At 52.7% G+C, this 26,574-nt stretch overlaps 14 protein-coding genes across 14 annotated transcripts; 9 read left to right on the top strand and 5 right to left on the bottom strand.

Annotated features, from left to right (window-relative positions):
* Positions 1–531: 531 nt before the first annotated feature.
* On the top strand, positions 532–1,411 carry HMPREF1541_05079 (uncharacterized protein; the record flags this gene model as incomplete). Its single annotated transcript, XM_008719420.1, has 3 exons — positions 532–1,063; positions 1,108–1,325; positions 1,370–1,411. 3 exons carry the CDS (start codon positions 532–534, stop codon positions 1,409–1,411), a joined length of 792 nt encoding a protein of 263 aa, XP_008717642.1.
* A 634-nt stretch (positions 1,412–2,045) lies between these two features.
* Positions 2,046–3,499, top strand: HMPREF1541_05078 (uncharacterized protein; the record flags this gene model as incomplete). The annotated part of the gene is made up of 3 exons (XM_008719419.1): positions 2,046–2,417; positions 2,476–2,648; positions 2,698–3,499. The coding sequence occupies 3 exons, from the start codon at positions 2,046–2,048 to the stop codon at positions 3,497–3,499; spliced, it is 1,347 nt and encodes a 448-aa protein (XP_008717641.1).
* Positions 3,500–5,425: 1,926 nt separating this feature from the next.
* HMPREF1541_05077 (uncharacterized protein) lies at positions 5,426–7,009 on the top strand (the record flags this gene model as incomplete). Its single annotated transcript, XM_008719418.1, has 2 exons — positions 5,426–5,957; positions 6,003–7,009. The coding sequence occupies 2 exons, from the start codon at positions 5,426–5,428 to the stop codon at positions 7,007–7,009; spliced, it is 1,539 nt and encodes a 512-aa protein (XP_008717640.1).
* An 80-nt stretch (positions 7,010–7,089) lies between these two features.
* Positions 7,090–7,942, top strand: HMPREF1541_05076 (uncharacterized protein; the record flags this gene model as incomplete). The annotated part of the gene is made up of 2 exons (XM_008719417.1): positions 7,090–7,622; positions 7,675–7,942. 2 exons carry the CDS (start codon positions 7,090–7,092, stop codon positions 7,940–7,942), a joined length of 801 nt encoding a protein of 266 aa, XP_008717639.1.
* A 1,064-nt stretch (positions 7,943–9,006) lies between these two features.
* On the bottom strand, positions 9,007–12,729 carry HMPREF1541_05075 (uncharacterized protein; the record flags this gene model as incomplete). Its single annotated transcript, XM_008719416.1, has 1 exon — positions 9,007–12,729. One exon carries the CDS (start codon positions 12,727–12,729, stop codon positions 9,007–9,009), a length of 3,723 nt encoding a protein of 1,240 aa, XP_008717638.1.
* A 784-nt stretch (positions 12,730–13,513) lies between these two features.
* On the top strand, positions 13,514–14,830 carry HMPREF1541_05074 (uncharacterized protein; the record flags this gene model as incomplete). Its single annotated transcript, XM_008719415.1, has 1 exon — positions 13,514–14,830. One exon carries the CDS (start codon positions 13,514–13,516, stop codon positions 14,828–14,830), a length of 1,317 nt encoding a protein of 438 aa, XP_008717637.1.
* A 692-nt stretch (positions 14,831–15,522) lies between these two features.
* HMPREF1541_05073 (uncharacterized protein) lies at positions 15,523–17,475 on the bottom strand (the record flags this gene model as incomplete). Its single annotated transcript, XM_008719414.1, has 1 exon — positions 15,523–17,475. One exon carries the CDS (start codon positions 17,473–17,475, stop codon positions 15,523–15,525), a length of 1,953 nt encoding a protein of 650 aa, XP_008717636.1.
* A 911-nt stretch (positions 17,476–18,386) lies between these two features.
* Positions 18,387–18,781, top strand: HMPREF1541_05072 (uncharacterized protein; the record flags this gene model as incomplete). Its single annotated transcript, XM_008719413.1, has 3 exons — positions 18,387–18,434; positions 18,481–18,540; positions 18,587–18,781. The coding sequence occupies 3 exons, from the start codon at positions 18,387–18,389 to the stop codon at positions 18,779–18,781; spliced, it is 303 nt and encodes a 100-aa protein (XP_008717635.1).
* A 242-nt stretch (positions 18,782–19,023) lies between these two features.
* HMPREF1541_05071 (E3 ubiquitin-protein ligase RBX1) lies at positions 19,024–19,505 on the bottom strand (the record flags this gene model as incomplete). The annotated part of the gene is made up of 3 exons (XM_008719412.1): positions 19,024–19,193; positions 19,245–19,323; positions 19,377–19,505. The coding sequence occupies 3 exons, from the start codon at positions 19,503–19,505 to the stop codon at positions 19,024–19,026; spliced, it is 378 nt and encodes a 125-aa protein (XP_008717634.1).
* Positions 19,506–20,357: 852 nt separating this feature from the next.
* HMPREF1541_05070 (uncharacterized protein) lies at positions 20,358–21,653 on the top strand (the record flags this gene model as incomplete). Its single annotated transcript, XM_008719411.1, has 1 exon — positions 20,358–21,653. One exon carries the CDS (start codon positions 20,358–20,360, stop codon positions 21,651–21,653), a length of 1,296 nt encoding a protein of 431 aa, XP_008717633.1.
* A 1,122-nt stretch (positions 21,654–22,775) lies between these two features.
* Positions 22,776–23,252, bottom strand: HMPREF1541_05069 (uncharacterized protein; the record flags this gene model as incomplete). Its single annotated transcript, XM_008719410.1, has 1 exon — positions 22,776–23,252. One exon carries the CDS (start codon positions 23,250–23,252, stop codon positions 22,776–22,778), a length of 477 nt encoding a protein of 158 aa, XP_008717632.1.
* Positions 23,253–23,678: 426 nt separating this feature from the next.
* Positions 23,679–24,078, top strand: HMPREF1541_05068 (uncharacterized protein; the record flags this gene model as incomplete). The annotated part of the gene is made up of 3 exons (XM_008719409.1): positions 23,679–23,799; positions 23,821–23,888; positions 23,944–24,078. 3 exons carry the CDS (start codon positions 23,679–23,681, stop codon positions 24,076–24,078), a joined length of 324 nt encoding a protein of 107 aa, XP_008717631.1.
* A 399-nt stretch (positions 24,079–24,477) lies between these two features.
* Positions 24,478–25,084, bottom strand: HMPREF1541_05067 (uncharacterized protein; the record flags this gene model as incomplete). The annotated part of the gene is made up of 3 exons (XM_008719408.1): positions 24,478–24,858; positions 24,924–24,982; positions 25,057–25,084. 3 exons carry the CDS (start codon positions 25,082–25,084, stop codon positions 24,478–24,480), a joined length of 468 nt encoding a protein of 155 aa, XP_008717630.1.
* Positions 25,085–25,397: 313 nt separating this feature from the next.
* HMPREF1541_05066 (uncharacterized protein) lies at positions 25,398–26,063 on the top strand (the record flags this gene model as incomplete). Its single annotated transcript, XM_008719407.1, has 1 exon — positions 25,398–26,063. One exon carries the CDS (start codon positions 25,398–25,400, stop codon positions 26,061–26,063), a length of 666 nt encoding a protein of 221 aa, XP_008717629.1.
* Positions 26,064–26,574: the final 511 nt, after the last annotated feature.

Raw genomic sequence — 26,574 nt, 5'->3', positions numbered from 1 at the left:
TACCTGAAGTGCAAACAGAGCTCGCTACAATCAAAGCATGGAAGGCGATGATCGATTGCATACCGGGTCTGTCGAGCTCATTTGCTTCTCGCAAGTCTTCTCGCACGCTTACATCGGGCAGTCTTCATTGTGGCCGCCCCTCTCGCCAGACTGGCAAGAAAAATCGGTCCGACAAGAGTTCTTATCCTCGGTCTATCTGGGCTTGGAATGCAGACTTTCTGGGTGTATATCATTTGTGAGTATCTTACCGCACATCGGCCGACCGTCCTCCCTATTGACCAAATGAAGGCTCCTACCCCAACAGATTCGCTGTCCGCCTAGTCTGGATATCGTCCATCTTCTTTTTGTGTGGCGGCGGAACAATGTCAGTCGCAGCAATGGTGCATCTACTCGCAAGCAGACATGCAGGAGAGGACAACGTGTGAGTACGCAGAGCCGGTGAAAAGGTCGACATTAATCGCATAACGTAGAGGCAACGCCTTCTACCTCATCAACGTCGCCTATATGTTCGTTGAGTTGTTCGCTCCAGCCATGGCCAATTGGAGTATGAGGATATCGCTGACCCTTTCGTTTACACTTGCCTGGGCCTACCTCGGAATCGGCGCTCTCCTTGCCCTCGCGATACCTGATCAGCCTTCCAATGGCTCTAGCGGAGAAGACGAAGACGTTCTTACTCGCGCCAGGTCAGACTCGCTATTCCCATCGTTCCACACCTATATCCAGAGTCTACAGCCAGTCCTGCGGAGTCGTATTGGCATGCTTACACTGCCGATATTCTTCGTTGGCATGTTCCGCATGGCTATTATCAGTGTCATGATGCAGTTCCCTAGGATTCGTTTCGATTGGACATTCTTGCAGGTCACAGAGCTTTTCACAGCCACAGCAGTAATGAACCTCGTTATCTTTCTGGTCATTGTGCCTGGTTGCTTGCGGTGGCTTCGCTCAAAGGACATCACCAAGGAACTGGGCATCCAGGTCATGATGGTGCGGTGCAGCCTGATATCTACAGGCTTTGGGTGCTTACTGATAGGCATTTCCCCCTCTACAATCCTCCTGTGTATAGGTAAGCCTCAACGCCAAGCCTATTTATCGCGACTAATCGTAAAGGAACCGCCCTGTTCACAATATCTCAAATTACTCGACCGCCGCTTGTCGCCATTGCTACGCTATCGGTCCCGGAAGCATCGCGGGAGGATCTCTACGGGCTGATTCAGATGATCGAGAACATTACCTTGTTGGTGGCCGAGCCGATAATGCAGCAGCTTCTCAGCGCTGGGCTTACAAAATCCAGTGGGTGGTGGGGCATACCGTTCGTATTTGCTTCGGTAAGTCTTCGCTGAGGTGGAGAACCCAGGCTAATAGCAAACAGGGGCTTTATGCTGTATCAGTTGCATTTTCATTGTATCTGTGATCGAGCCATCCAGACTCGATCAGAAGAACGATCATGGGTCATCGTACAAGCGTGCATGGCTTTAGCATGACGCCAGATGTAAGCTTTCTAGCGTCATTGGGAAACGGGAGATGCCGGTACCGTTTCCGGAAGTTTAAGGGTAAGACCGTCCTCTGGCTCGGCTTCCAAGTGTGGTCTGTCTGGGGATCATTCTCCACATCACGCCAAACTCTACAGTAGCCCAGCGTCGGAAAAGCTTTACCGAGATCGGGGTTCAAGTCCAGAGTCAGTTCAGGCATGTGCAAGAAAGCTAAACCTGACCTCTTGTCTTGCTGCGAATCGGAAATCATGTTGCTGCATCCCCCAATGCTATCGCGCATCAGGCGGATGCGCCTCGCATGTCATTTGCAGATACCTATTGTGCATCGTGGTTTTGGGTCAGGATCAGCCTGCTTGACATTCCGCGTTTTCGTAGGCTAGGCCTGATCCGTCCAGAGAAACGGGTGCTGAGTGAAGCACGAATCATGACTCAACGTCTTTACCGCGGCCTTCATCAATCTCTCGCCCCACGACAGCAGAAGCAGTCTCGATCTCCTCCTCAATGCTTGATCAAATCAACAACGCATCTAACATAGCTGAAGAGCAAAAAAGCGACATGGGGACTGCCGAACATTCGTACCACAGCACCACCGAGGCTGAAAAGGCGAGGAAACCGCCGCGTGGCGTGGCCATAATTGGCGGCGGGGTGATCGGCCTATCAACTGCCTATTTCCTTGCCTTGTCTCATCGCGAAGATGCACGCCTTACTTCGTCCGCACCGGGCAACCAGAGGCCGCAGATCACCATTATCGAATCGTCCGATCGCCTGTGCCCTGCTGCATCCAGTCAGGCAACCGGTAGCCTTGGTTCTTCCCAAAGGAAAGAGAGCAAGACAGGCCGAGCTGGCCTTGTCTGCCTCTCGTATCGCCTCCAAGTCAGACTTGCAGAGCAATACAATGGCAAAGATGAATACGGATGGAGTGATCAAGTAAGCACAAGATCTATCTTGCAAGCTCTTTCCACCGTTTGATGCTCATCCTTACTAGACAATATATCGTCTCCAGAAGAAAGGTTCCTCGGATAGCTCCAGCCCCGGCGGTGGTTCGGGCTCTAAAGGGCCGCCTGTCTCGGTGCCACTCTCTGACCTCCCAGCCTGGGTCCGAGTGAGAGACGATTGGGACGCTTACAGAGTTTCTTCTCCCCCGAATGCGGCGCATCTGTATGTAATGACATGTTGAATCGCCTCCCCGACTAATTAACGGTATAAGGGATCCGAGACGCTTTTGCGAATTTCTTACGAAACGAGTCAAAGAACTTGGTGTAAGAATCGAAACAAGTGCTACAGCTACATCGATCCAGCTCGATCCAGCCGGATCCGCTTTTTCGGCGTTACACGTCCGAACGAGTAGCGGTTTGAGCCAGTCGATACCTGCCGACTCCGTGGTGATAGCGGCAGGTCCGTGGTCTGATCGAGTGTTTGCTACCCTTTTCCCAAGCGCTCAAGTCAAGCTCCCGATGGACTCAAGAGGAGCGGCAGGAAACCACGCACGTATCAGAAGTCCGTCTGGCCACGGCGAGGATAGCGTGCAGGTGTATTTTACCAACGTGACCCCGGATGGGAGTAGATTCGATGTTACGTCGTTTCCCAATGGCGATCTGTACATTGGAGGCTGGGGCGCTGTTGCAGAGGAGCTCCCACCTTTGGCAACTCAAGTGCTGCCTCAGCCAGCAGAGATCGAAAAAATGATCACTGCCACGAAGCATTATGTGAAAGTACCTAAGGACAAGGATCTGGAATATCACGACGCAGGGCGCTGCTATCGACCCACGGCCGTTCCAAACCGTCCCATCATTACCAGGGTCCCGTTTGACTTGCTGTTCGACAGACCCAGTGTCGATGCCTCCGTGACAGCGGACCCGGGAGGACTCTACATCAATACAGGACATTCTAGCGATGGAGTTGCCCTTAGTCTAGGCAGTGGGAAGCTAGCAAGCGAGTTGATCCTGGGACAACCTCTGTCTGTGGACATCTCGAGCTTGGGCCTCCCAGGAGTTGCATCATATCTCTAAATCTTGCCAGTTGGCTCAGCAGAAAACACAGCAAATCGAAAACAATAGACCTGTGGACGACTAACGGTGAATCTCCATTACGAGAAAGCCTTGTATGAAGGCATAGCCCTCAGGTCAAATGCCGACATCGCAACAGTAAGTACGAGCCAGGACCCGCTCTCAGGCGGTGCTCCTGATAGACGACTTTTTTGTCAGGACACTGTCCGAACAAGGGTATTGCTCTGCCCAAGAGCTTACAGAACCACTGTGTTGGTCTTGTTCCCATGACGGAAGGAAGGTGTCTCATTTCCGGCTACGCACATACGTGAAGCGAAGTACTTAGTGAAGAGCCTCGCATACGCCAAACCAGCCCTGAATCTTCCGCACATCACAGTCTTCAGCGATCTAGATCACGTTCCACAAGGCACATAATTGCGCGTCAGCCTGACAAGATTCTCTCTGTTCTTCATCAAGACGAAAGGAAAAGTAGATGGTGATCAAAGTGGTAGCGCCTGCATTTGGGGCGTCAATGAGACCCCTATCCCTGCAATTGCGACCCATGCCGTCCCATGTCGCCTCTGATGGGCACAGTCTGCCTTGCATCTAGCCTGAGGCGGGCACCTATCAGAAAACAAGATTCCTCTGCCGGTGGACAAATATCATACGAGATGCTACGTGTAGCTGAGAACGAGTCAGTACGCCTCTCAGCAGAGTGGCGAGCTTTTGTGACCTCCCAAAGAGCCAGTGTTGGCTGATTCCTGTTAGGATCGCCGAGTCCTGGCCTTGTACACTTTTGTGTGGCAGGGCTGTGGACAAAAGAAAAGACCACTACCCCAGGCCTATCGGATATGACACCAGAAAGAGTGAGCAGTAGGGCCCACTCTGCTTTAAGAAGCCTACAACAGGGGCAATCGTTGGTCCCTTCGAAAGTCCTTTGTGAGCCAGGAAGGACAGCCTGTGCAAGGCGAATCCCTGTCCGCCAGCAGCACCAGCACATTGCCTTGCAAATATCAATGCCTGATCCTGATCCAATTAAGTCTTGCAGAGCTACGAATCATCTGGTATTACTCGAGCTGCACAAATTGTTCTTTTCTGCTGGAGACCGTCCCTACCTTTCGGGACATCGAATTTACCATGGCAGCCAGCATTGTGTCTGTTCCCGGTGGCACTCCGCAGAACCCCGCGTCGAACACTATTACAATCGCACCAAATGCTAGCAATGCAGCAAAGATTAAACGAAGATCCAACGCTACGAACATTGTCATTGAAAATTCAGCGGCTGGTCCTCAGGATTCCAGTCCTATATCAGCGATCTGGCGGGAGGTGTTGAGAGAACATGTGGCCAATTTCAGCTATGAAGACCAGAAGCATTGCACCGCAATTTCGTGTCACGTTGCCATGGACAAGCGTTCATTAGAGGCTATGCTGAGTACAGTCCGCCCGAGATACGATGCAGGGGCGTTTAACAGATTCCTTGACAAAGTCGGTCTCATATCCCAGCATATCTTATCCTTCGGTAGAGCGATTGATGTGTCTGTTGGCGGCGGAGACCTGACTACAGGTGTTATATGGGGAGGCGTTCGAATACTTTTGGAGGTAACTAGTCCGAAATATGTGAAGGCGCACTGCAGCGTCTGCTCTTGTCTAGGATCGCTGACATGAAGGGTCAATAGGTATCAGCACGCACAACCGCTTTGCATGGCATCATTGTCGATCAGCTACAAAATCTGTCTAGCTATCTCCCTCTATTTGAAAGATGGTTGAAACTTTTCAGTGCAACTGACCACAGCGACCTCACCGCATCCATCAAAAATACTTGTACAGAATTTTTGGCTTTTATTGTTGAATCGATTCAATTTTTCCGAAAGCCAGCGCCACGTGAGTGTCGGATCACTGCTACAATTATGCGCCGTCTTGCTGAATAGCGGCGCAGTTCATTGGCTTAAGATGTTGTTTCGCCCTAACTTTGAGAAGAGATTTCTCGCATGTAAGGACCGAATTGAGTGGCACACCGGGCATGTCAAACTCCAGGTCAACACTGCAGGGTTTGAAGATTCTAAGAAGCGAGACGACAGTATGATGGCGCTATTGACGAAGAACATATCGAGCCAGCAAAGCATGGTCAAGATCACATTTCCCTTTCGATTCGTCCAAAATGTACCGCGCAACGATAACTTCTTCGGAAGGGGCAACGCTCTATGTGACATCGAGCAGCATCTAGACCCCGGCCCTCGAAGAGGCGTGCCACGTATGCGAAGCCTGGTCATACACGGACTGGGCGGGTGTGGCAAATCTTCTGTTGCAAAAGAGTACATGTATCGCGAATACAGAGCGGGAAAATACGAAGTAATCATCTGGCTATATGCTGACTCGAAGGACAAATTGGAGACGCAATTCATTGGACTTGCGAGAGCTCTAGGAATACAAGTCTCTGAGCCAGAGTCAAGGCACGCTGTTCTCAACTGGATCAACAACTTTGGTAAGTTTCCTACCCTATCGAGCTTATCCTCATCTGAGTATGTAGACAGGGAGTTTCTGTTTGTATTCGACAATGCCGACGATCCGGGATTCCTCAAGCCTTACTGGCCGAATACTGTTCGCGGTTCGGTACTTGTCACCAGTCGAAATCTCAAGGTCCAAAATGAAGGTCTAGCCTTCGTTGGCCTCCCATTGAGGGCCTTTGGCGACCAAGATGGAATCGACTTTCTGAGACAGGGGCTACCCTCTGGTTTTCAAGCAGATGAAGATGACATTAAGGCTCTCGAGCAGTTAACGCAACGATTTGGAGGCTTACCATTGGCGCTCAGAACAGCTGCATCTTTCATGACGAATAAAAACTGCAGCCCCGTCAAATTCCTCCGTCTCTATGATCAGCGATCCGAGGTCATCGATAGCTACCAGGTCGAGGGCTATAGCAGGACAGTCGCAACAACATGGACTGTCTCCACCAGCGCTCTCTCAGAAGCCTCCCTAGTTCTTCTGGACGCTTTCTCCTTACTCGATCCTGATTCTATTCCAGCTGAGCTCTTCGACTCGACTGAAACCCATCACGCATTTGCAATGTTCTTGGATGACCCGCTAGCTGTTGCAAACGCACAAGAAGGCCTGACTCAGCAATCACTGGTCGACTATGATCACAGCAGTAGGAGCATGAGTGTACACCGACACTTGCAACACATTACTCTCTCGCGACTTGTCAAAAATAAAACCCGATTCCGCCAGGTCACGGATTTATCCTTACATCTTCTAAGTGCGTATATTCCGGAGTTTGGCTTTACTTCAGTACGCCATCCTCAAAACTGGAAGTACGTTGAGCACTCACTCAGCCATATTCAAAGTGTTTATGGCAAATGTAAAGATGCGCTCACCGAATCAGCAAGTCAGAAGCTGTTGGTTTGCCTGACCAAGTCCATCTGGTATGTCAAAAAGTTTTCAAAGAAACTTTGTTTGGGTAGACTGCTAATCGAAGAAGCTATGCGTATGAATCAGGCCAATATGTGCTCGGAGTATGGGCCTACAAGGCAGCGATAGAGCTGACAGTGTCCATGTCCTCGCCGGCTCACCCCGCACTTTCCCTCATGTATTCCATCTATGCAAGACTCTGCGCCGAAATGTGTAACAGCAAAGAAGGTTTGATTGCGGCGATAAATGCAGAGAAACACGTCATGATAGCAGCACAGGATCGACCAGATCTCCTCAAAACGGGTCAGTATCTTCGCATTCTAACCAATCTTGGGATTCTCCATACGGACGCCGGAAACTGGGATGAGGCACTGAAATGGCACCACCTCGCAATCGAGACTTGCATCAACTGCGGCATGCAGAAGGAGTCCAGTCTTGGCAATCTGACGCAGAATCTCGCTGGAACCTATCTATGGAAGGGAGAGCTGGAGAAGGCTGAGGAGGTCGTCCGTCGGGCTTTGACAGAGCCCAACTCTACTCCCATGGCCGCAAATTTCACATTGGGCACGATCCTGTGGAAGCAAGGCCGGATCAGAGAGTCGCTTGATCTTCACAAACGGGTCTTGACAGACTACATCAATCTACTTGGCCCCACGCACCCCGTCACCGCAAACTCATGGCGCAGGGTTGGCTGTCTCTTTGCGACAAGTGATTACTCAGGCCGGGATCTGTCAGAAGCAGAGTAAGTCACATTCCCACCCTTCAACCACAGACTTTGTTTTGACCGCATGCAGACAATGCTACCGACAAGCGTGCAGCATCTGGAAGAATCTAGCCGCCAGGGGCGACCAGGATGCCACCATCTACCATGGAAACCACGCCCGGACCATATGGTCGCTGGCCGCCGTGCTCGAGGAACAAGGACCACAGCACCAAGAAGAAGTTCAGAAACTCCGTGACCAGACAAAGGATTATGTGCGAGCGCAATTTAACGGAAGTCTGCCTGAACACCAGGAGGTGCCTGAGTTGTTGTACGGCATGATATTCTACTGGGACCGATAATGGGGACGGACCGCTTGATGATGGGGCCAATCGCATTCGTGTCTACTGACTGCTTCACACACACGCCTGGCCTTCTTCAGGACTACTTCTCATTCTGATTCAACGCTTCTGACACCTCAGGACCGCTCAACGATCTCCTTCACGAACGACATTTCACGTGGGCAGTCTGCACGGAGCTCCCTAGAACACGTGGAATGGTGACAAGGTTCACCGTAACCGATCTTTGCAGACGCTTCGTGCAAGTTATCATGGCTATATTAATTCAGCTTACCATCACCAGCCACTCACCCTATGTGGCTTTCTGGTCGGGTATGCCGTACGACCTTGTTTCCGATCGAGCATACAACCCCTTCGCAGGGTCACTTTGGCTTATGCTTCATCGGCATGAACGTTGGCTGTTATGGCATGTTCGGCTTCGACGTACACGGCGTTTTCAGCTTTAGTTGTCAGTATCTCATTGACGCGGACGAGTTTCACGCTGCGCTACATGACGGCCAAGGTCATACAGGTCGTGTTCATTCCGATGTGCAAGAACACGGGGTTGCATTACAGCTCGACTTTTGTTTCCCCTGTGTTTCGGCCGTCATGATGCCAATTACTTAGCTCCTCTGCGTGTCTGGGTCGAGGATTGATTAACGGGTAGATGGCGGATCAGGCAGTGAACGTCTTGGCGGGTTAGCGGACTAACTGCGTTTGGAACGGCCCATTGCGTCCATATCTTGACTGGACGAGGCGTGTCGCACGCGACGAGCAACGTGCCTCCTGTTCTTTTGCAACACTTAGGTTCAAACAGTGATACAGCTGTTATAAATTGGACATAAATCGTTGCCATGTTGGTACTGGGGGATCGTTTCATCACCTCCCACTCTCAGTGAGAACATCGCTATCTTTAGGGGTATCGCCGTATTGCTTGCAGAACTCCTTCGCTGGAATACGTATATAGACCAGAGTTGTCCCCCAAACATCGCTGTTAGAGGAAATTTTCCACTCCTCCAAAGTCATGCGCATGCACAACCCTCAATGGGCTAAACATCTTCCTGGGTTCAAAAACATGGCCTCCGCTTTCATACTTCAGGGGTTATGGCCGGAGAGCCAACATACTTTTGATCTGGCATGTCTCTGACCCCGTCGTCTTCAAGAATGGCCCTGATCCTCGCTATAGTGGCTGGCTTGCGTAGGTAGAGGTTGAAACCAGCGCCTTCAACTTCACTTTGCGCCTCGGCACTTGCCAACCCTGTCAAGGCGATGATTTTGCTGCGCCACTCGCGCCTCATCCCTCTGCTTTTCTCGTACTCACGAATCCGACGCGTTGCGGTGAAACCGTCCATGACTGGCATTGAGATATCCATAAAGATCATGCTGATTCGGGTACCCGCCGAGACTGCCGCAATGTATTTATCGAGCGCTTCCTTACCGTTGACAGCTGTCAGACAGGAGATGCCACGCTTTTCAAGACCTAGCTTTGACACCGAAGCCACTAGTATGCGGAGATTGATGTCGTTATCATCAACCAGCAAGACAGCTTCTGTGGCCGGGGTCGCTGGAGTCTGGTAGCCTGCAGGCGTGAGGGTGGCTACCGAATCGGTCTGGAGTGACTCCCACGAACCGGTCAGTGGATTTATTGTGGGGAAAAAGGAGTCGCCACTGCCGTTCGAGATAGCAGACGAAAGCTTTGGTCGAGCGGGCACGCTTTGCATCGGCGAATCCTGGATATCGACCTTTCCCTGCAACTGCTCATTGAAATTCAGAAGCTCCAGAAGTACTTGAGCGATCCGGTTCGGGCCAGCTGGAGGGAGGAGGTAAGCCGAACTAGCCTGCTGCAGTCTATCAACGATGTTGTTTCGTCCATCGAGACCAACGACGAGAAGGCGATGATTCTTGTGGTCATATGTGTCCAATTCGCTTCTTAGTAGCCGTTCTTCAATGATGCAGATCTCCGCCTCTGTGGCCGCGGCACGCATTCCGAACCAGGTCGTCAATGTATTGGTCAGTGATGCTTGCATCTCAATCAAAGCCCTGGTCCTCGGGCTTGGTATCCCTGTCGACTGCTCGTGTAGAGACGGACGGTCATCAAAGCCTAGGAATTGGAAGGTCCGCCCGCGCGTCCGCGCGAGCAATTCTTCGTTATCGGCCATTCCCAGATTCTCGACCCGTTGCGCATGGTCGGAGATATCGAGTGGCACCTTGACGAGTATCTCGGTTCCCGTGCCAACTTCGCTGTGAACCTCGATCTGGCCCCCGAGGGACGACACGATCTTTTGGACTAGGCTTAAGCCCAATCCTGCGCCAACGGACAAGTTGTTCTCCTGTGCGAAAGGAGTGAAGAGACGATGTTTGAGGTATTCTTCCGATATACCCTGTCCAGTGTCGGATACTTTCAATTCGGCGACGCCTCTTCCTCCAGACTTGCGCGCATCTCGACAGGCTAGGCTCACACTGACATGTCCGGTCTGAGTATATTTGAGAGAGTTTCCAATCAAATTCATGATGATGCGTCTCCAAGAGCCAGGCTCAGACTGAATAGTCCACCAATCTTGCTTGGTAATGTTGAGGATGATGGGAATAGACAAGGTGTCGTCTTGATCCAGGGAGGCACTGCGGTCGTGCAAAGGTGACAAGCCCGAATCAGTGCGTCCGTGTTTCCGGAGTAACTGCTTGCTGCTTGCTGCCATGCTAACAACTGTTTCCTCCACCACTGATAGTAGATTCAGTCGTGTAATCTCAGACAGGTCCTTTGAATCGATTGCTTTGGGTACTGCCCGTCGATGCCGGCGGACGCGTTCTTGTGTGAGATTGTTGATTTTGGCATGATCAAGGAGGTGATTCATGGTGTCCAATAACGTTCGGGCACAGGTATCTATCATCTGCAGGAATTCCATTTGCTTGGGAGACGTAGGAGCTTCACTGAGAAGCTGGCTAGCAGCAAGGACACCATGCAGCGGCGAACGGAGCTCATGGCTGATAGATGAGATGAAATCGGACTTTGCTTTGTCTGTCGCTAACGCTTCAAGACGCATGACCTCGCACATGACGCTGTCGGCAAATCCGGAGACGAACACCTTCTCGTTTTTAAGGAGGCCACGAGATGGATCGGTTGTCCATCCCAGGAAGCCGGCGTAGACCTGCTGTCTCTCGTTGTCGTACAACGGTAAAAAGATCATGCTCGCAGCGGACGGGAAAAGTTTGTACAGCTTCGTAGACAGACTGTTTGGGCGTGCCGAGTTTTGAGAAGCTTCTGTACTACCTTCTCGCCTTTCTTCCTCGGACGAGATGGCCCCGAGGCTGTCGAAAGTGAAAATATGGCCCCGAGGGTATTTTGTGCTTAAACGAGCCAACAGAGATGCAGGAATGGTCAGGAAGCCGTGTGACGTTTCGCTGCCCGCAAGGCTGGAACTCGTTCGTGAGGCGTAGCCCAGCCGGCGGCAGTCTGCATCCGCTGCATAAGGAGTAGAGACTCTCCCAGCTGTAGTCTGAGGATCTAGAGCTGCGTCCCCCGATGTGTCGGTCGACTGGTCCGTATCTCCCGAGGTAACGGGTGACGACATGGAGGAAGGTTTGTCTGCATCTCGCTTGGGAGAAGGTTTCGACCGCCTATTGTTTCTGAAGCGTTCATTCTGCGGTATCTCCAGAAATGAAGTTGCGTCCAGATCCATGCTTTCCCTGAGAAGATTTGCCGCTCTCGAGAATGTTTGGCTGACCTTGAAGGAGGCAGTAGCGGACCGTCTCTTATCATTCGCGGGTTCTTGATCATAACCCACATGAAAATCTGTAGGATCGACGCCTAAGGCCAGCTTTCGCGGCGCCTCAGTCAACGACGGTCCGGTCGAAGTGGCAGGTGTTGTTACAGCAGATACCGAGCTTACGGATGGTGTCAATTGAGGCGCCGAAGGAGATGCTGTGGCAAGTATCTCCGAGGTAGCAGTTCCGGGGCTAGATTCGCTATTGGCGACATCGCGCATAAAGTCGATCGAGGCGAGCTGTGAAGACATTCGGTAGGCATCCGGGATGTCGTCTTGACCAGCCGTTTCCTTGGACCAAGCTGAGAGACTATTCTTTCCTTGAATAAAATGTCCCAGGCCTTCCAATATACGTTCAGCTCGCCCATGGTCTTCTTTCAAGCGAATGCGCCCCAAGTGTTGTACAACAAGATCAGACATGCGCTGAAGAGCCGCAATGTCCTTGGTGTTTGGGGCGCGGACTGTTGAATCGGCGACGCATATTGAGCCTACAGCGTAGCCGGACACTGATCGAAGGGGCACCTCAAGGTAATATCGTAGCATCAACGGGAACATTCGCGATGCCGACGCGGAGCTGATTCGTGGTTCGTGCAGCAAATCAGGAATGCATACATGATTCTCATCTGCTTGGGCGGCTGAGCTCTGGAACGCGGGCTGGCCGAAACCGGAAAATATAGCTAGGGATGGTGGGCACAAGCCAGAAGAGAGGGGGACTGTCTGTGCGCCAACGATGATGGCATCACCAGGCTCATGATCGTTCTGATCAAAGGGTGAAATGGTGCGGGTTGCTTCTGCAATTATGTGCTGGTTGTGTTCATCGATGATGCTGATGAACGCTCTATCGCACTTGAGGCGAAGCGCCGCCAGTTGAGCCAGGCCGGTAAGGAGGTGATCTGTAGACAAGGCGGGTTTGGCAGGGACGAAAGCCGCGTCAAGTCCAGGCCTTCCATCATACTTGAGATCTGGTTGAGGCAGATGTGCAGTTGCACAATAATACCTGGACAGCTCTCGTAAACGTAAGCGCGCTCTGCGGTCCTTGGGCGATTCCATTACAGTTGTGCAATGGCAATGGAACCCGCCCGTAATGGACAGGCGGCAGCCAAGGGAGTCGTGGCAACCGACTCGGCGGATGGGATCGAGCGTCGGATGTAGTCTCTCTAGCCTTCGTCCTCAATGTCGACCAACTGACCAGGTGACAAGACGCTGATGGGAAAATCGATGGTCGACATGCAAATTCGGAGATGCAATTCATCTGTACTGGCCGAGGAGGGTCACTGGTGCTGCCATGCCAAATCTTGTCCTTGCGGCGGCCGAGAACTAGACAAGAGTGAACCTTATCGAGCATCAGTTGGATCTAGGCCATCGAGAAGGGTCCAAGCACGCCCAGGGGTTCAGCATCGGGGTACTTGAGTAGACCCCACCCAGGCCGCCGTTCCCCTGCTGCCGGACTTGGGGAATTTCAAGAGTCCGATCAAGTTACAACTATGGTCATTGCATGTATAGTACTACTGTCTACGACTTATGTAACACATTGCAACAATCCAAGGGAAACCCTCCCGTCGTCTGCCGATTAAGCCACACCGTTGATTTTACGGGGTTCCAGTGCCAGGGATTCCCACTCGCCACTGTTGGTGAGCCACAGCTACGCAGCCTTGTAGCCTTATCAACTCTTGGCATCCGATGCGCTAGTTTATCCTTGTTCCGTGAGAGCTTCCCCCATCCCCAACATTATCGCACTGTTCACGCGCTCTGGACACGACCTTGTAGAGGCACCTCTCCAGAGCTCATTTGTGCCTCTAAAGACTTCAAGGTCTGCCTAATCGCCAATACTAGCATGGCTGGCCGACAGTCTGCTCGTCTGCTGGTTCGCCAGCTCCGAGCTCAACCATGCGCAGTCCGCTCGTTTTCCACTGCGTCCTCGAATCTAGCAGCGCACAATATGACAATGCCTGCCATGTCACCCACCATGACCGAGGGCAATGTAGCGAGCTGGAAGGTCAAAGAAGGCGACTCCTTCTCCGTTGGCGACATCTTGCTGGAAATTGAGACAGACAAAGCCACCATCGACGTCGAGGCTCAGGATGATGGGGTCATGGCCAAGATCTTCGCACAGGACGGCGCAAAAGGTGTCAAGGTCGGCACGCGCATAGCAGTGCTCGGTGACGCCGGCGATGATGTCTCCTCACTCGAGATTCCTCCCGATGACTCAAAGCCCATCGAATCCGAGAGCAGCAAGGATGCAGAGGCTTCCGATGCCGCACCTCCGCCGGAGAAGCAAGCCAAAGAGCCACCGAAGAAGGCACCCTCCAAATGCTCCGAGAAGCCGCCTGCTGGCCCTGGCCAGAATCCGAAATACCCACTATACCCGTCTGTCATTGCCCTCCTACACGAAAACCACATCTCCGACAGTGACATACCCAAAATCCCCGCCACTGGTCCCAACAACCGCTTGCTGAAAGGTGACGTCCTCGCCTACCTAGGCAGCATCTCTTCCACATATCCACAAGAACAATCCAAACGCATCACCCACCTAGCCCACCTCGATCTTTCCAACATCAAGCTCCTCGAGCAAAAGCCCGCCCCGTCCAAGTCATCAGCAGCCGCAGAACGTCCACCCCAACCCCAGCCCACGACTTCAATAACCCTCCCCATCTCCCTCTCCGAAGTCCTCAAGGTCCAGCAGAAAATGGCCGACACGTTGGGCGTCACCATTCCACTCAGCACCTTTCTCGCGAGAGCGGTCGACCTGGCCAACGACGATCTTCCGCGTCCTAGAGGCACGAAGCCTAGCAGCGACGAGCTCTTCAACGCCGTCCTTGGTCTGGACTCTATCCCTACCACCTCCACGGGCAGCTACCTTCCACAGATCAGCGCCCTTCCTCCCACATCCTTTACACGCGCCGCTCCACCGCGAGCGGTGAAGAAGCCTGACATCATCGACATCCTCGCTGGTAACACCAGGCCCACAAACAGGCGCATATCGAGCTCCGCCACGCTCAGCAGCCCTCTAGGCGGCAGCATAATGACGACAGGTGGCGCCATGAACGTCTTCTCAGTCACCGTCCCAGTAGGCGAGGAGAAGAGGGCGCGGACATTCTTGGAGCGGGTCAAGACCGTGCTGCAGATCGAGCCCGGAAGGCTAGTACTATAAGCCGGGCTGTTTGTGGAGCGGGAGTTTAATGAAAGTAGAATCTTTTTCCAGATTCTGAGCAGGAGCAAAGAGTCGTGGTGATTGGGGCAGGTGCTTCTGTGTAAGTAGTCTTCATACTGTGCGAGTAGCAAAAGCCGCTGTGGTGCCCCCCTTCCCCCTGTTTCTATCCTCCGATCTCTGGCTGCTTGGACTCGTGCTTTGTTTGCTTCTACCTGAAAAGTTCGGAGCGCCCGATCTATCCTACTATGTTGAGAGGACCGCGCCATCGCCGAAGAAAGTGCGTGGAAGATGGAATGTAGAAGATGAGAAGCAATTGGCTTCATTCAGCGCGAGATGACAGAGGACTTTAGGTGAGAGAGAGCGAGCTTTGTATTCATATAAGCTACACAGCTAACATGCGCAAGGAGACATAACTAATTAGGGGGAGCACAACGAGATGTGCTCTAGCACATCTACCACGCGTGTGGCCGTGTCAAAGTCCACGAACAGTCAGTGTATAGGCAAAAACCGAAAATCAAACAGTACAAGCCTTTCCACCACCCGGCCGTATATTTCGCATCTTCTTCGTGCCCATCCTCATTACTGCATGGGTCATTTCCGACTTCAATGGGACAAACCAATCCCAGAACATGCAACTCACTGCCAGTCCAATCTTTTCCGCAGTATCGTCGCTTCACCTCCACAAGGCTGTCTCAGATCATTCTCCGAGCTTTCGCCACACCTAGTGCAGTCGTGACAAACAGCGCAATGAAACCCAAGATGCCAAAGAACCATCCGTACCCGCCGATGTCCTGGCCTGGGACGTGGACGTTCATGCCGAAGAGGCCGGTGATGAGATTGAGCGGCACAAGCACCGTCGCCACGATTGTGATCTTCGTGAGCGACTTGTTAACACCGTTGCCCTTCATGATGCTGTCAACATTGAGTTGCGCCAAATAGTTGCCATGGCTTCGTGAAAGCATCTTCTCGACGTGGCCAAGGTTGCTCATCATAGTGACGACGTGATCCTGGATATCACCTAGGTACAGCCCGATGTCACCACGGGGTGTCATGTCGTAGCTCTCGTTGCATCTCTTCGCAAAGCCCTTGATGACGTCTGCCTTTCCACCGAGCAAGCGCATCATGTTAAGCACGCGCTTGCGGCACGTACCAATCTGCTTGAGCAGCGCACTAAGGTCATCTTCGCGGGCGATGAAGACCTGATCCTCAATATCCTCGGACTCTTGCTCGGCATCGCGAATGACAGGCGCGAAGCAATCCACAATGTCATCTATCATCGCATAGCAGATATAGTCAGGACCGAGCGAGACGAAATCGCCCAGCTTGTTGATTCGGCGGCGCACATTCTTAGCGTGCGGGTTGGGCGTATAGCTGAAAGATAGCACGCCATCCTGGCAGACAATGATGTACACATGAATCGGGTCCAGGAAGTCCTCCGAGTGTTTGTCCATATTGAACGATCGAAAACAGACAAAGTAGTACTGTGGGAACAGCTCAACTTTCTCGCGAGGCTCTTGCATTTCAATATCCTCCCGGGTGAGGCGATGGATCTTGAAAGCCTTTGAGATGGCCTCAAGCTCGTGGCGAGTCGGGTTCGAAACGTCGAGCCACCAGACACCACCTTCAGCGCCGACCTCGAAGAGGTCGCGGAACGTATTGTCTCCTGAGAGAAGGCCACCAAGCTTAGGAGCTTTGACCGGAGTACGCACATCCGAAGAGAAGAATGTGAATCTGTTGGTGGGCACGACATCATCACGAGTTGTAATGCGCTCGACTCTAGTCATGTTGCTGGACAGGTTGGTTAGGGGCTTCTCGTAGAAGGTCTCTCCGTTGAGAGCAACATTGGGTGCAGAAGCGCTGGCCTGCATAGGCCGTATGTCCTCAAAGACTTTGGGCGAACCTTCATTGCTGCCAGACTCGGATTGGGTGGTCGGATCGTCATCGGGGATTTTGCCTTGATTGCAAAGTGCAACGAATTCCTCAAGTTCCTCATAGTCAATCTTCAGTGTCTTGCCTGGTTCATCATCGACGAAGGACATGCGCTCGTCGGCATCGCGGTCAGTCCGCTGAGTTACATTGGCTGGAGCGCTGATTTGGCTCAAGGTGGGGCGCCGCGATTGATGGTCAGAGAAGGTACGAGCTTTGAAGCTTGGAGAGGAGGCGCGGCTGTCGATTGTGTTCGCCCTTGCGCGACGGCGTGGCTCAGCAAAGGCCTCGATCGAGTTTGCCGGAGATGAAGAGCGCGAAGAGGAGCTGTCCCTTGAGCGGTCATGGCGGCCCATGTTGATCGGACGGCCAGCACGATTGGTAAACTGGCGTGGCTTTCCTGGCCTGTTGATAGGCGACACCACGTCAATCTCATCGTCGCCATCTTCGATGGCTTGCTCAAAGTCTCGCGCGTTGACCGGACTTGGGCTGCCAATGGCGGCGTTTTTCAAGGCTTCGTCAAGTCTGGCAGTAATCTCGCTCCCCTCGGCCACACTCGGTCTAGGGGTTGGGTGCTGAACCGCGAGGGCTGGAATTTCGGGGGACTGCGGATTGAGGTTTGTCGCTCGGCGTCGGCGATGGTCGTCCAGCTCAGGAGCTGGCGTGCTGTAGCGAGTGTCGAGCTTGTCGCCGGAATGGTTGGAACCGGAGTAGGACATCTTGCCGTGCTAGGAACGGATGTTTGGGAACGCTTTGATCTTCTCTTTTTTTAGTACGACTTGTGTCGTTGTGTCTTCCAAAAACAATGGTGAATGGACAGATCTAATGCTGGACCGGGAGTCAAATTATGGGGGTCGGGTGTTTGCTCCGGCGTAGAAGACCATGAATGCAGTTCCTAGCAGAGGGCGAATAAGGGTCGACGGGATGAGCTGAGAGGTCGCCACGTTGAGGAGCGAAGGTATAGAGGGATCGTCGGTATTAGCCAGAATGAGTGGTATGCGATCGATAGAAAGACTGAGACCAGTCTTCCTACGTTTGGTGGTGTTGTCGGTGACGAGTCAAGGGCAAAGGGGCCCGGTTTGCGATCGTAGTAGTAAGGCAAAGACCACCCGTAAAGCTATGTGAGATATTAGAACGTTGCAATTGGGGCAGTGGTGTTTAGATGCGTGTGAAAGCAGGAGGTAAGTCCTTTGAAGGGATGTTGTAGAAGAGAAAAACTCTGTTGTCGTCAATGCGGGATTTGACTGATCTCGTTTCCCCCAGCCGACAAAGGTTCAATTAAAGTCCAGAAAAGCGGGTCTCTGGCATGTCAGCCTTGCCCAGCCTTGTCGTGGCGTCACTGCCGCTTCACCTTCAAGTCACGCGGCGTGTTTGGCATAGATTCTCGTCAACTTATTGGACGACGGTGGCTTCTGGTTCAGACGCTTAAGGTGGCAACCTGGTCATTTTCTCGATCCTGGTATTGCCGAGTCCAAAGATCCAAAGGCCAAGCTTTCTTGCTACGAAAGGCCCCCAAGTTTCGCCAGGTGTTCATTAAGTGGCCAACATTCTACCTCGTGACTTAGCGAGCCGCACACCTAGTTACTTCCAATAGCTAGCGTCCAGACATACCATCGCCACAATCGTCACAATGGACGCTATACTGGACCCGATCCGCGATTGGTTTGAGGGCACAACGGTACGCGGCCTACGCTCTCAGGGAGTCGGCTACTGACGGATGCTAGGACTTCAAGGGTCAGGTGTTTGCAGAGGAACTCTCCACGTTTTTGCTATACCTTTCCATGGTATGTAGGTCCTGTTTCACGCCGAGTGATAGCTGACATGTGCCAGATGATTGCTCTTGTCGCCGGATTCGTCAATAACGACATTTATATCACGCTTTGGACGGGCCTCGGCCTGACGCTCCTGGTCATGCTGCTCGTCGTCCCGGCCTGGCCGATCTTCAACAAGCACCCTGTGAGATGGCTGGGTTCATCTGTGCTTCCAGCAGGAGGAATAGTCGTAGGAGGGAAGATGATTCAATAGGCTCATGTATTTCATTCTGCTCATAACGTATTCATATGGACCTTGCGGCGTTCTGGTCTGCATACTTCCCCGCCCCGTCGTGGCCGATTCATCGCCTACTCGCGACCGCGAAACCTTTAGGCTTTGCTTTGGTGTTTCTATCCACAGTTTCTGGATCCTAGATCTTCGCACGTATCAGTACCTCTGGCGATTATCTATTGCAGCGAAACTGCAGTATGGTTGTCTTCGTATCTCCACTGTCCTTAGCGACCGTACTTCTGGAACTCCCAGTCACGATTGTCGAGCGGGCAAACTTGCCGGGTCTTGAGCCATCTTGAAATGCAATGGAAGTGGAAGGCGTGGTTACAGATACCCCAGGCGACGGTACATTCTTCTGTAGTCTGAGCTCCTTGATTTGCCTGGCATTCAATACCTGGAAAGCGTTTAGCCCACGCTTACTCATGCTAACGATTGTTTGACTTACACAGATCCATGATGTGGTTGCGACAGATGGCACAGTTGTCAACGACAATGTCCCAAGCCCAAAGAGCGACAGCATTCCACTGTAGCCTATCAGTATAATGCCCGTTGGCGCAGGACAACAGTGTAGATCTACCTTCTTCACCTCGAACTTCTTCTTGTTGTCACTCGCGCCGTCGGCAGGAGCAGATTTGGCGACAGGTTTGACGGCGGTCTTGCCATTGTCCCCAGCGGGCGCCGCGTCCGCCATCTCAACATCCGCCATATTTGTGGAAGGTGTGGAAGGTGTGCAAGGCGTGAGTCGAAGTTCTGGTCAGGTGGGGAAAGATTCGCCGCTCGGGAGCTCGATGGTGCGGCGGGTGGTGCAACCCAGATACAGACCGTAGGACTGTATCAAGAGTCAAAAACTAACGCCCGCTAGATGGATAGAGGACGCTTGGGTCTAAGGCACAACGAGGTGCCCATGCAACGAGTGTCACAAGTGAAAGAGAATAACGCCCGCGCAGGCAGCGACTGCATTCTGCCAGCTTACCTAAGAAGGCGGTGAAGTAAAGTACATGCTGAAGTCAGCTTCGCATTATCGCCTATCGCTCCGGGCGCCGAAGCACTGCCTGACGCATGCCCAGAACACCCGCTGCCCAAGCCGGGGCCGCCGTTGTCCAGCCATCACTTCATACCATCACCTGCGCCTCGCTCCTCTCAGCTGGTTGCGCCAGGCTCATCTGAACTTCACTCCCTACCCTCCCGACGGACATATTGACGCTCTAAATTTCGCCTTTCTCACTTCTATTTTCGACCTCGTCCTCATCACCATTGTCTATCGCTACCGCTTAGTGCAGAGCCATAGACAACGGATTCGCGCACGTCTTTCAACCCCACCAACGATGAACACATACACCACCGCAAGGACTACATCCTCAATACATTCACGACAACATCATCATACATTGCTCTGTTTACCTCAGTCAAAGCGCTCAAGATAATATCGTCGTCGTCGATATCCGACTCATCTTGCATTTCTGTTGTCTAATCTTGCGGTTCGCGCGGTTTACGTGTTTCTTTGTCCTCTACAACAGGTCCAGGGCTGCCGATTTTATCAAGCCCCAAACATCAAAAGATGTCTACACCTCAACAACAACAACCAATCCCCAAACCTCCGCGCCGTTCCGGGAGGAAGAACAAAGGCCAATCTACTCCAAATGGCACCCATCGAGCTGTCATGTCAGACAATGAAGCCTCCCTAAGTCAAGCCCATGTCAGTGGCACTGAACAAGCTGGAGGCAATCAGAAGGGTCGCCGGAAGTCTCAAGCGCACAACAAGGCGCAAACCAGTGGCCATGTCTCGGATAACCCCCAGCCTAGCAAAACACAGGCTACTCCGATCAAACAAGCGTATGCTGGACCTACTTTCCACCAGTCACCCGCAGCATCAGCGCTGCCTTTGCCGAGCTTTTACTCTAGATCCGTGCCAGCGCAAGCACGCATGCCTATAGCTGAAGATCCAGCTGAATCCGCCGACATCACCCCATCGGACGAGGGCACCCCTACGAAGCGAGAATCAACGCCTCTTGACTTCCTTTTCGATGCTGCCCGTCAGGCTCGCGGCACACCGCGTGGTGAGAGCCCTGCTGCGCGCTCTGGCAATCATTCCATTCCATCTCATAGTCCTGCTGGCAGGTCTCCAGTTCCTCGTGAGCCAGAGTCGGTGTTTCCATTCGAGCTGGATGGCGCCTCCGCAGCCGGCGAAGACGGCCCTAAGATCACGTCAACTTACAGAGACCGCATGGCCTCTGTAAAATCCACCCGGTCAACTTCGGACGGTGTGAGAGACATGGACGAAGGTGAGCGCAGAGCTAAGTCAGATGCTCTCAAGAAGCTGCTCATGCATCAAAGCCCTCATACGAGTCCTCAGGCGCTTGACCCCAGCAATCCATTTAACGCTCGGCCTGCACAACCACGTCAACATTCTGGGCCTCCTACTCCAGTAGGATACCCAAATCACAATAGTCAAGCCAATCAATATTTCAATATGAACGACACACCAAACAAGCAGTACACGCTCAACAATATGCCGGCTCGTCCGCCCTCACATCTTCGTTATGAAGCCGCATCTGAGCCAGAGCCAGCTGAGCTGTCGTCCGACAGCGCGATGTCCCCATCTCGCATCTCTACTAGCCGCCGTCAGGCGAACCACACCCTACCAATTCACCAACACCAGGTATATCATCAGCAAAATCGCCCGCCACCCGGCCTTGGCCACCAACAGGCACCAATGTACAATCCATATGGTCCGCCGCCAAGCGCACCAACGCAGCCGTCCCCTCGGCAAGGTCATCGCAGCAAACCGAGCGCACAACAGCTGGAAGACGATCTTAGGAGGGTACTCAACCTCAATGTTGCCAGTAACGGATGATCTCATTGCACCGGCATCATGTCGAAACAAGCGTGCGTCTTCATTGAATGAAGCTACCAACAGCTGGACCTGACGGCAGCAGCAAACTTTGCGTTCACACTACAAGACCATCGGAGGGTCACCGTTGAAATAAAGTGAAGGACACTCGCTTGAGGGGGATTTCACATGTCGAAGAAAAAGAGGACCAGGAGCTTGGAAGTTGCGTATCTATGGTGGTGCTGAATTGTAAGAAGATGCAGCAGCTCAAGGCCGTCTCGGCCATTGGTAGATATACTGATAATCAAGCTTGCTCCTCAACCATTCTGCCGCTTTTGAATCGGTCTCAAGCTCAATGTTCTGCCTCGTCTAACTCATGTCACGCCAGATTCACGCGAATAATGACCATTTCAGATCAACAAACCAGCACTCTGCTGTGGTGCAGTAGGCCCTCCTGACCAAAGTATGAAGATTGTCTGGTCCAGCGGCTCGACACCTCGAGCTCGTCTGTGCTGACAATCCCTCATGCAATATTTCTCTCGTAGACCACAGAGACTCGAACGGCATTCACCGTGCGCAACGGCCGCAGTAAGTCAGCGATCTCGTGGCTGCTGAGTCTGAGATTCCGCACCTCAGTACGGTTGCCACCCAATTTGCATCTCATACCATCATAAACGTTGATTAGTTTGGCATTCCGTGTCCTATGCTGACCCCGCCGAATATACTCGTGTTTGCGAAAGGGTATCGGTGTAGGTTTGTGCCAGAACAGAGAAGCGCGGCGTTCTTGGCTCAGCAGCCCGCATCGCCTAGCTTGAATGTACCTTTTACCGGGGATGCTGTCAAAGTAATCGAGCTGGAAGGCTGTAGCCAGGTGTGAGTACCTTTGCTGGGCATGTATATGGGTTTGGTTCGGAGACTAAGTCTCCAGTGAAACTTGCCAGCGTCGGCTTCACCGACGGATCGAGATGTTGTAAGATCGCGGAGGCGAGTCGTTGAGCAGGTCAGGCTCCTCTGCTGGGGGGGCAGCACATGGCCTTCCAGTACAGTATAAAGACGCGGATGTAATCGTCAATAATCACAAGTCGAAGTCGTGATCTACCGAGTGCGATACTCGTTTGGCACCTCGCCCGTCGTATGGCTCGTCACTCAGTCGGAGCTTGCGCACCCACGACACCCACAATTGACACACTGAACGCCCCCGGCGCCCGTATCCTTCCCATCTCCCTCCTCCTGTCTCTTCATCTGCGCCCTCGGCACCCTGCATACACAACTACCTCCGAAATTCGTCTCCTTGGTCTGCACGCATCTCAAACAGCACAGCTTCTCGTACCCTTGCTTCTTCCACTTCGCGATGAGCTCTTTGTCTGCGTACTTGTTTTTTAGCAGCCACTCGTACAACTCCTTGGAGATCGCCTCGCGCTCGTAGTACAGGTCGTAGATGTATCGTGAGCGCGCGTGACTGATCTGGAAGATTGGCCACAACGCCTCATGCTTGCGCTTGCCCTCGGTGCTGGCATTTTGCGCGTCGCGCATGCGATTCGTGTACCCAAGCAGAGTGTCTTCAATATCGGTGAAGCCTGCCGGTGGGGCTTTCTTGTTCTTTCCACTGCGCACGGGAGGCATAGCGAGGTGGGGAGGCAGGGTGGATCTGAGTTGGAGGTCCCGAACCAGCTTGAGGCGAGGTTCACAGGTGCGACAGGCGTTGTTGAAGTGTTGTGGTCTGTACGGGGGGGAAGAACGGTTCACCAGTCGTGGTGGAATGTGGCAGCGCGGTTTGTGGTGAGTGTTGCGCGCAATGAAGAGACAGGCAACGAGGGGAGCGACTTTTAGGTGGAGACATCTGTAACGATGCCCGGGTGCCGGAACAAGGTTTCTCCATCGATTATCAGTCTCTCACGAAGAGGTAGCACGAATCTGCAGGCTCGTTATCGACTATTCAACTCTCAAATCTGTTCACGTCGACTTGTCCACGCTCTGTCGCATTGAGCTACTCAACCCGCATCCCGACCGAGCCTCCGAAGCCATCCAACATCGCCTGCAACCGCAATAATGGAAGGTGAAGACTCCTACTCCATTTCCCAGGAAACCATCAGCCGCCTTTCGCCTGCCGACCAGCGCGGCCTCCAAGAATTCATTCAGGCTGAGAACCAAAAGAATCAGGTGCAAGCTGGTATGTTTTTCCATTTGGCAGATCCGCTGTTCGACTTCCCTGGTCGTTGCTTGTCGCGCACCGACCGCACACTTCCTGTCAACCCGATGGTATGCTGACAATGCTCATTCAGATGTCCACCGCCTCACAAATATGTGCTTCAAGAAGTGCGTTACTTCCATATCGGGGGGCGGCCTGGTCACCAAAGAACAAGGCTGCATGCAGAGTTGCGTCGATCGATTCATGGACTCCAATCTAGCTGTGTTGAAGCACTTGGAACAATTGCGCGCAAGCCAGTGAACTTGGCGTATATGATACTCGATTTGTCTGTGCAGAGACAACGTGCAGCATACACTCGGAGTGTTAGTATTACAAGTAACGGCGCCATAGCATCTGCACCGCTGGAATGACCTACACCGGGGACAGCATCGTGTAACAACACCTGGAAAGAGGGGAGGACGTTCGCTGCGAAAAGCATCAGGATGGGCGATGTACAACTACAAACGAGATGTCGGTGGACGATTAATGAAATCGTTGAATCATATTCATTCAACTCCAGCTCACATGGATGCACAATCCTTGGCATAGCTGACCACTATTGAGTGGATTTTTGGTATCTTGATCTTTCCTACACCCCCGGACTCGAGTCTTAAGCTGCCCTCTGCAGCTGTGGTCTCCATCTCTCATTTCAGACAACGCTTAGACGATAGACAGCTTCGTAGCCGCAATGTCCAGCGCATCAACATCAGCCGTCAACCGGGCGAACGCCTTCTTGGTACCATCTGGACGAATGAGGGTGTTGATTTTGATGCAATCCACATCGTACAGCTTCTTCAACGCAGCCTTGATCTGTCTCTTGTTTGCCTTGACGTCCACAACGAACACGAGAGTGTTATGTTCCTCGATCTTCTTCATGGCCGACTCGGTGTTGAGCGGGTGGACGATGACCTTGTGGTGGTCGAGGCGAGGCTCATGAGGAACAGACTTGCGTGGGTACTTGGGCGAGCGCGATAGCTGCAGAGTCTTGGGGCGGTGGAATGTGGTGGATGTGCGGATCTTGCGCGCCTTGTTGGCATTGACCTGGGAGTATTGTGTGAGTTGTGGTTCTTCTTGATACCGGCTCAACGGTCGCAAAGGAGACTTACACCACGGAGGGTGGCCTTTGCGGCTTGATTCGCCTTAGCGGATGGCTTCTTCGAGCCGCCTGTGGTGGTGAATTAGTGCCATGGTCCTGAAGAGGTGCGCGACTGTCATGGGACGACAGCGGAGTGAACGTACCCTTGGGCTTCTGAGTAGGAGGAGCCATTGCGAAAGTTGTCGAACGAGAGATTATTCGCAAACTTGTCGAAAGAGAGAGGAGTGGTCGATGCAGCGGAGGTCGGAGACTGCGCCAAAAAGGTCTGTGGTCTTTTTCTTTAGTGCGCCAAGATTTCCCGGTCGCCAAGAAGGCGGCAAGGCTACAAGGCTGCCTCAGTGCAAGCACCTTGTCTTTTCACAGCAGACACGGCGACCGAATCTGGAGTCGTTGGACTCTGTACAATACTAGTCGCTTTCGCTGCGTACCCTCCGGCGCTTGAGGATGCTCATTTGCGTGCACACAGATCGACTAATATACGAAGATGGCTGGCAAGCCTACTAACATGACTCCCGAGACCGAACAAGATCCGGATGACATTCTCGCCGAGCTGGAGGCAGAGGACGATGCCTCCTATCGGGCTCAGAGGCTTGAGGAATTGAAATCAGAAGCTAAGGAACTCCAGCCTCCCTCAACTACTTCGGGTCAAGCAACTTTCAAGACCCTAGGGGGTGACGATGAGTGTCTACAGTTTACGACGGAGCATGAGCGAGCGGTGGTCCATTTCTTCCATCCAGATTTTGCGAGATGCAGTGTGATGGATGGACACTGCCAGGAGATCGCGAAAAAGCACGGCGAATTTGGCGATGCAGATGTGGCGTTCGGCAGAATTGATGTGCGGAATGCGCCTTTTGTGGTTGAGAAGTTGAACATCAGGGTATTGCCAGCCGTCCTCGGCTTCGTCAAGGGCATTATTAAGGGTCGGGTGACAGGATTTGAAGGGATCACTTGGGGAGGTAGTGAGGAGGGTACTGCAGTCACGTCGATCCTGGAAGGAAAGCTTGCCGATTGGACGGTGCTCAAGAGAAGGCTTCTGGAGGAGGTCGATGAGGAGGAAGAACCGGAGAAGCCAGATAAGTCGGAATATCAGAGACGAGGCATCAAAGGCCGAAAGCAGGAGGTGGCTGACGAAGACGACGACTGGGACTGAACGAGGTGCAGCTCCCGCCGCTACCACCACCAAGGCTGCGTTATTGCATGAGAACATTGGACGTTGGCCATGTCTATCTGGCCAATCTCAATGACGATACTCTCAGCTTCGCCAATCGCGGTCAGCCATGATCCACGGAATCTCAAAGCCGGTTCGACCTCCTAAGACCACGAGCACAAGCGTGCGCCCCTCCTTTTCCATCGGCCAGGCTCGCAGACAACATGAACCCGCGGTCACAATATTCGGAACCCCTTGGATGCAACAATTACCTGCAGCCTGAGATAGTCGAGACCACGTTGCTCGTTAGGTTGTAATTTTAGTGGACAGAGGATCAATGCTTGTAGAGGCTTACTTAAAGGCCTTCCCGCTAACCCGTTTGGTACAGCTGAGCCACCATAATTTGTCCTCGCCTTGCCGCAAGTCAACGCGATCCCCCAGTCTCCTTTTCATCGTTGAAACTGTGCTCTTCACTTTCCTCTTCGTCTCTTGCTATTCCAAACTTTAATTTATT

The sequence above is a fragment of the Cyphellophora europaea genome (genome assembly GCF_000365145.1).
Source record: "Cyphellophora europaea CBS 101466 unplaced genomic scaffold supercont1.4, whole genome shotgun sequence".
Taxonomy (NCBI): Eukaryota; Fungi; Ascomycota; class Eurotiomycetes; order Chaetothyriales; family Cyphellophoraceae; genus Cyphellophora; species Cyphellophora europaea.
Note: the sequence above shows the minus strand (reverse complement) of the source record. Positions and strands in the feature narration are given on the sequence as shown.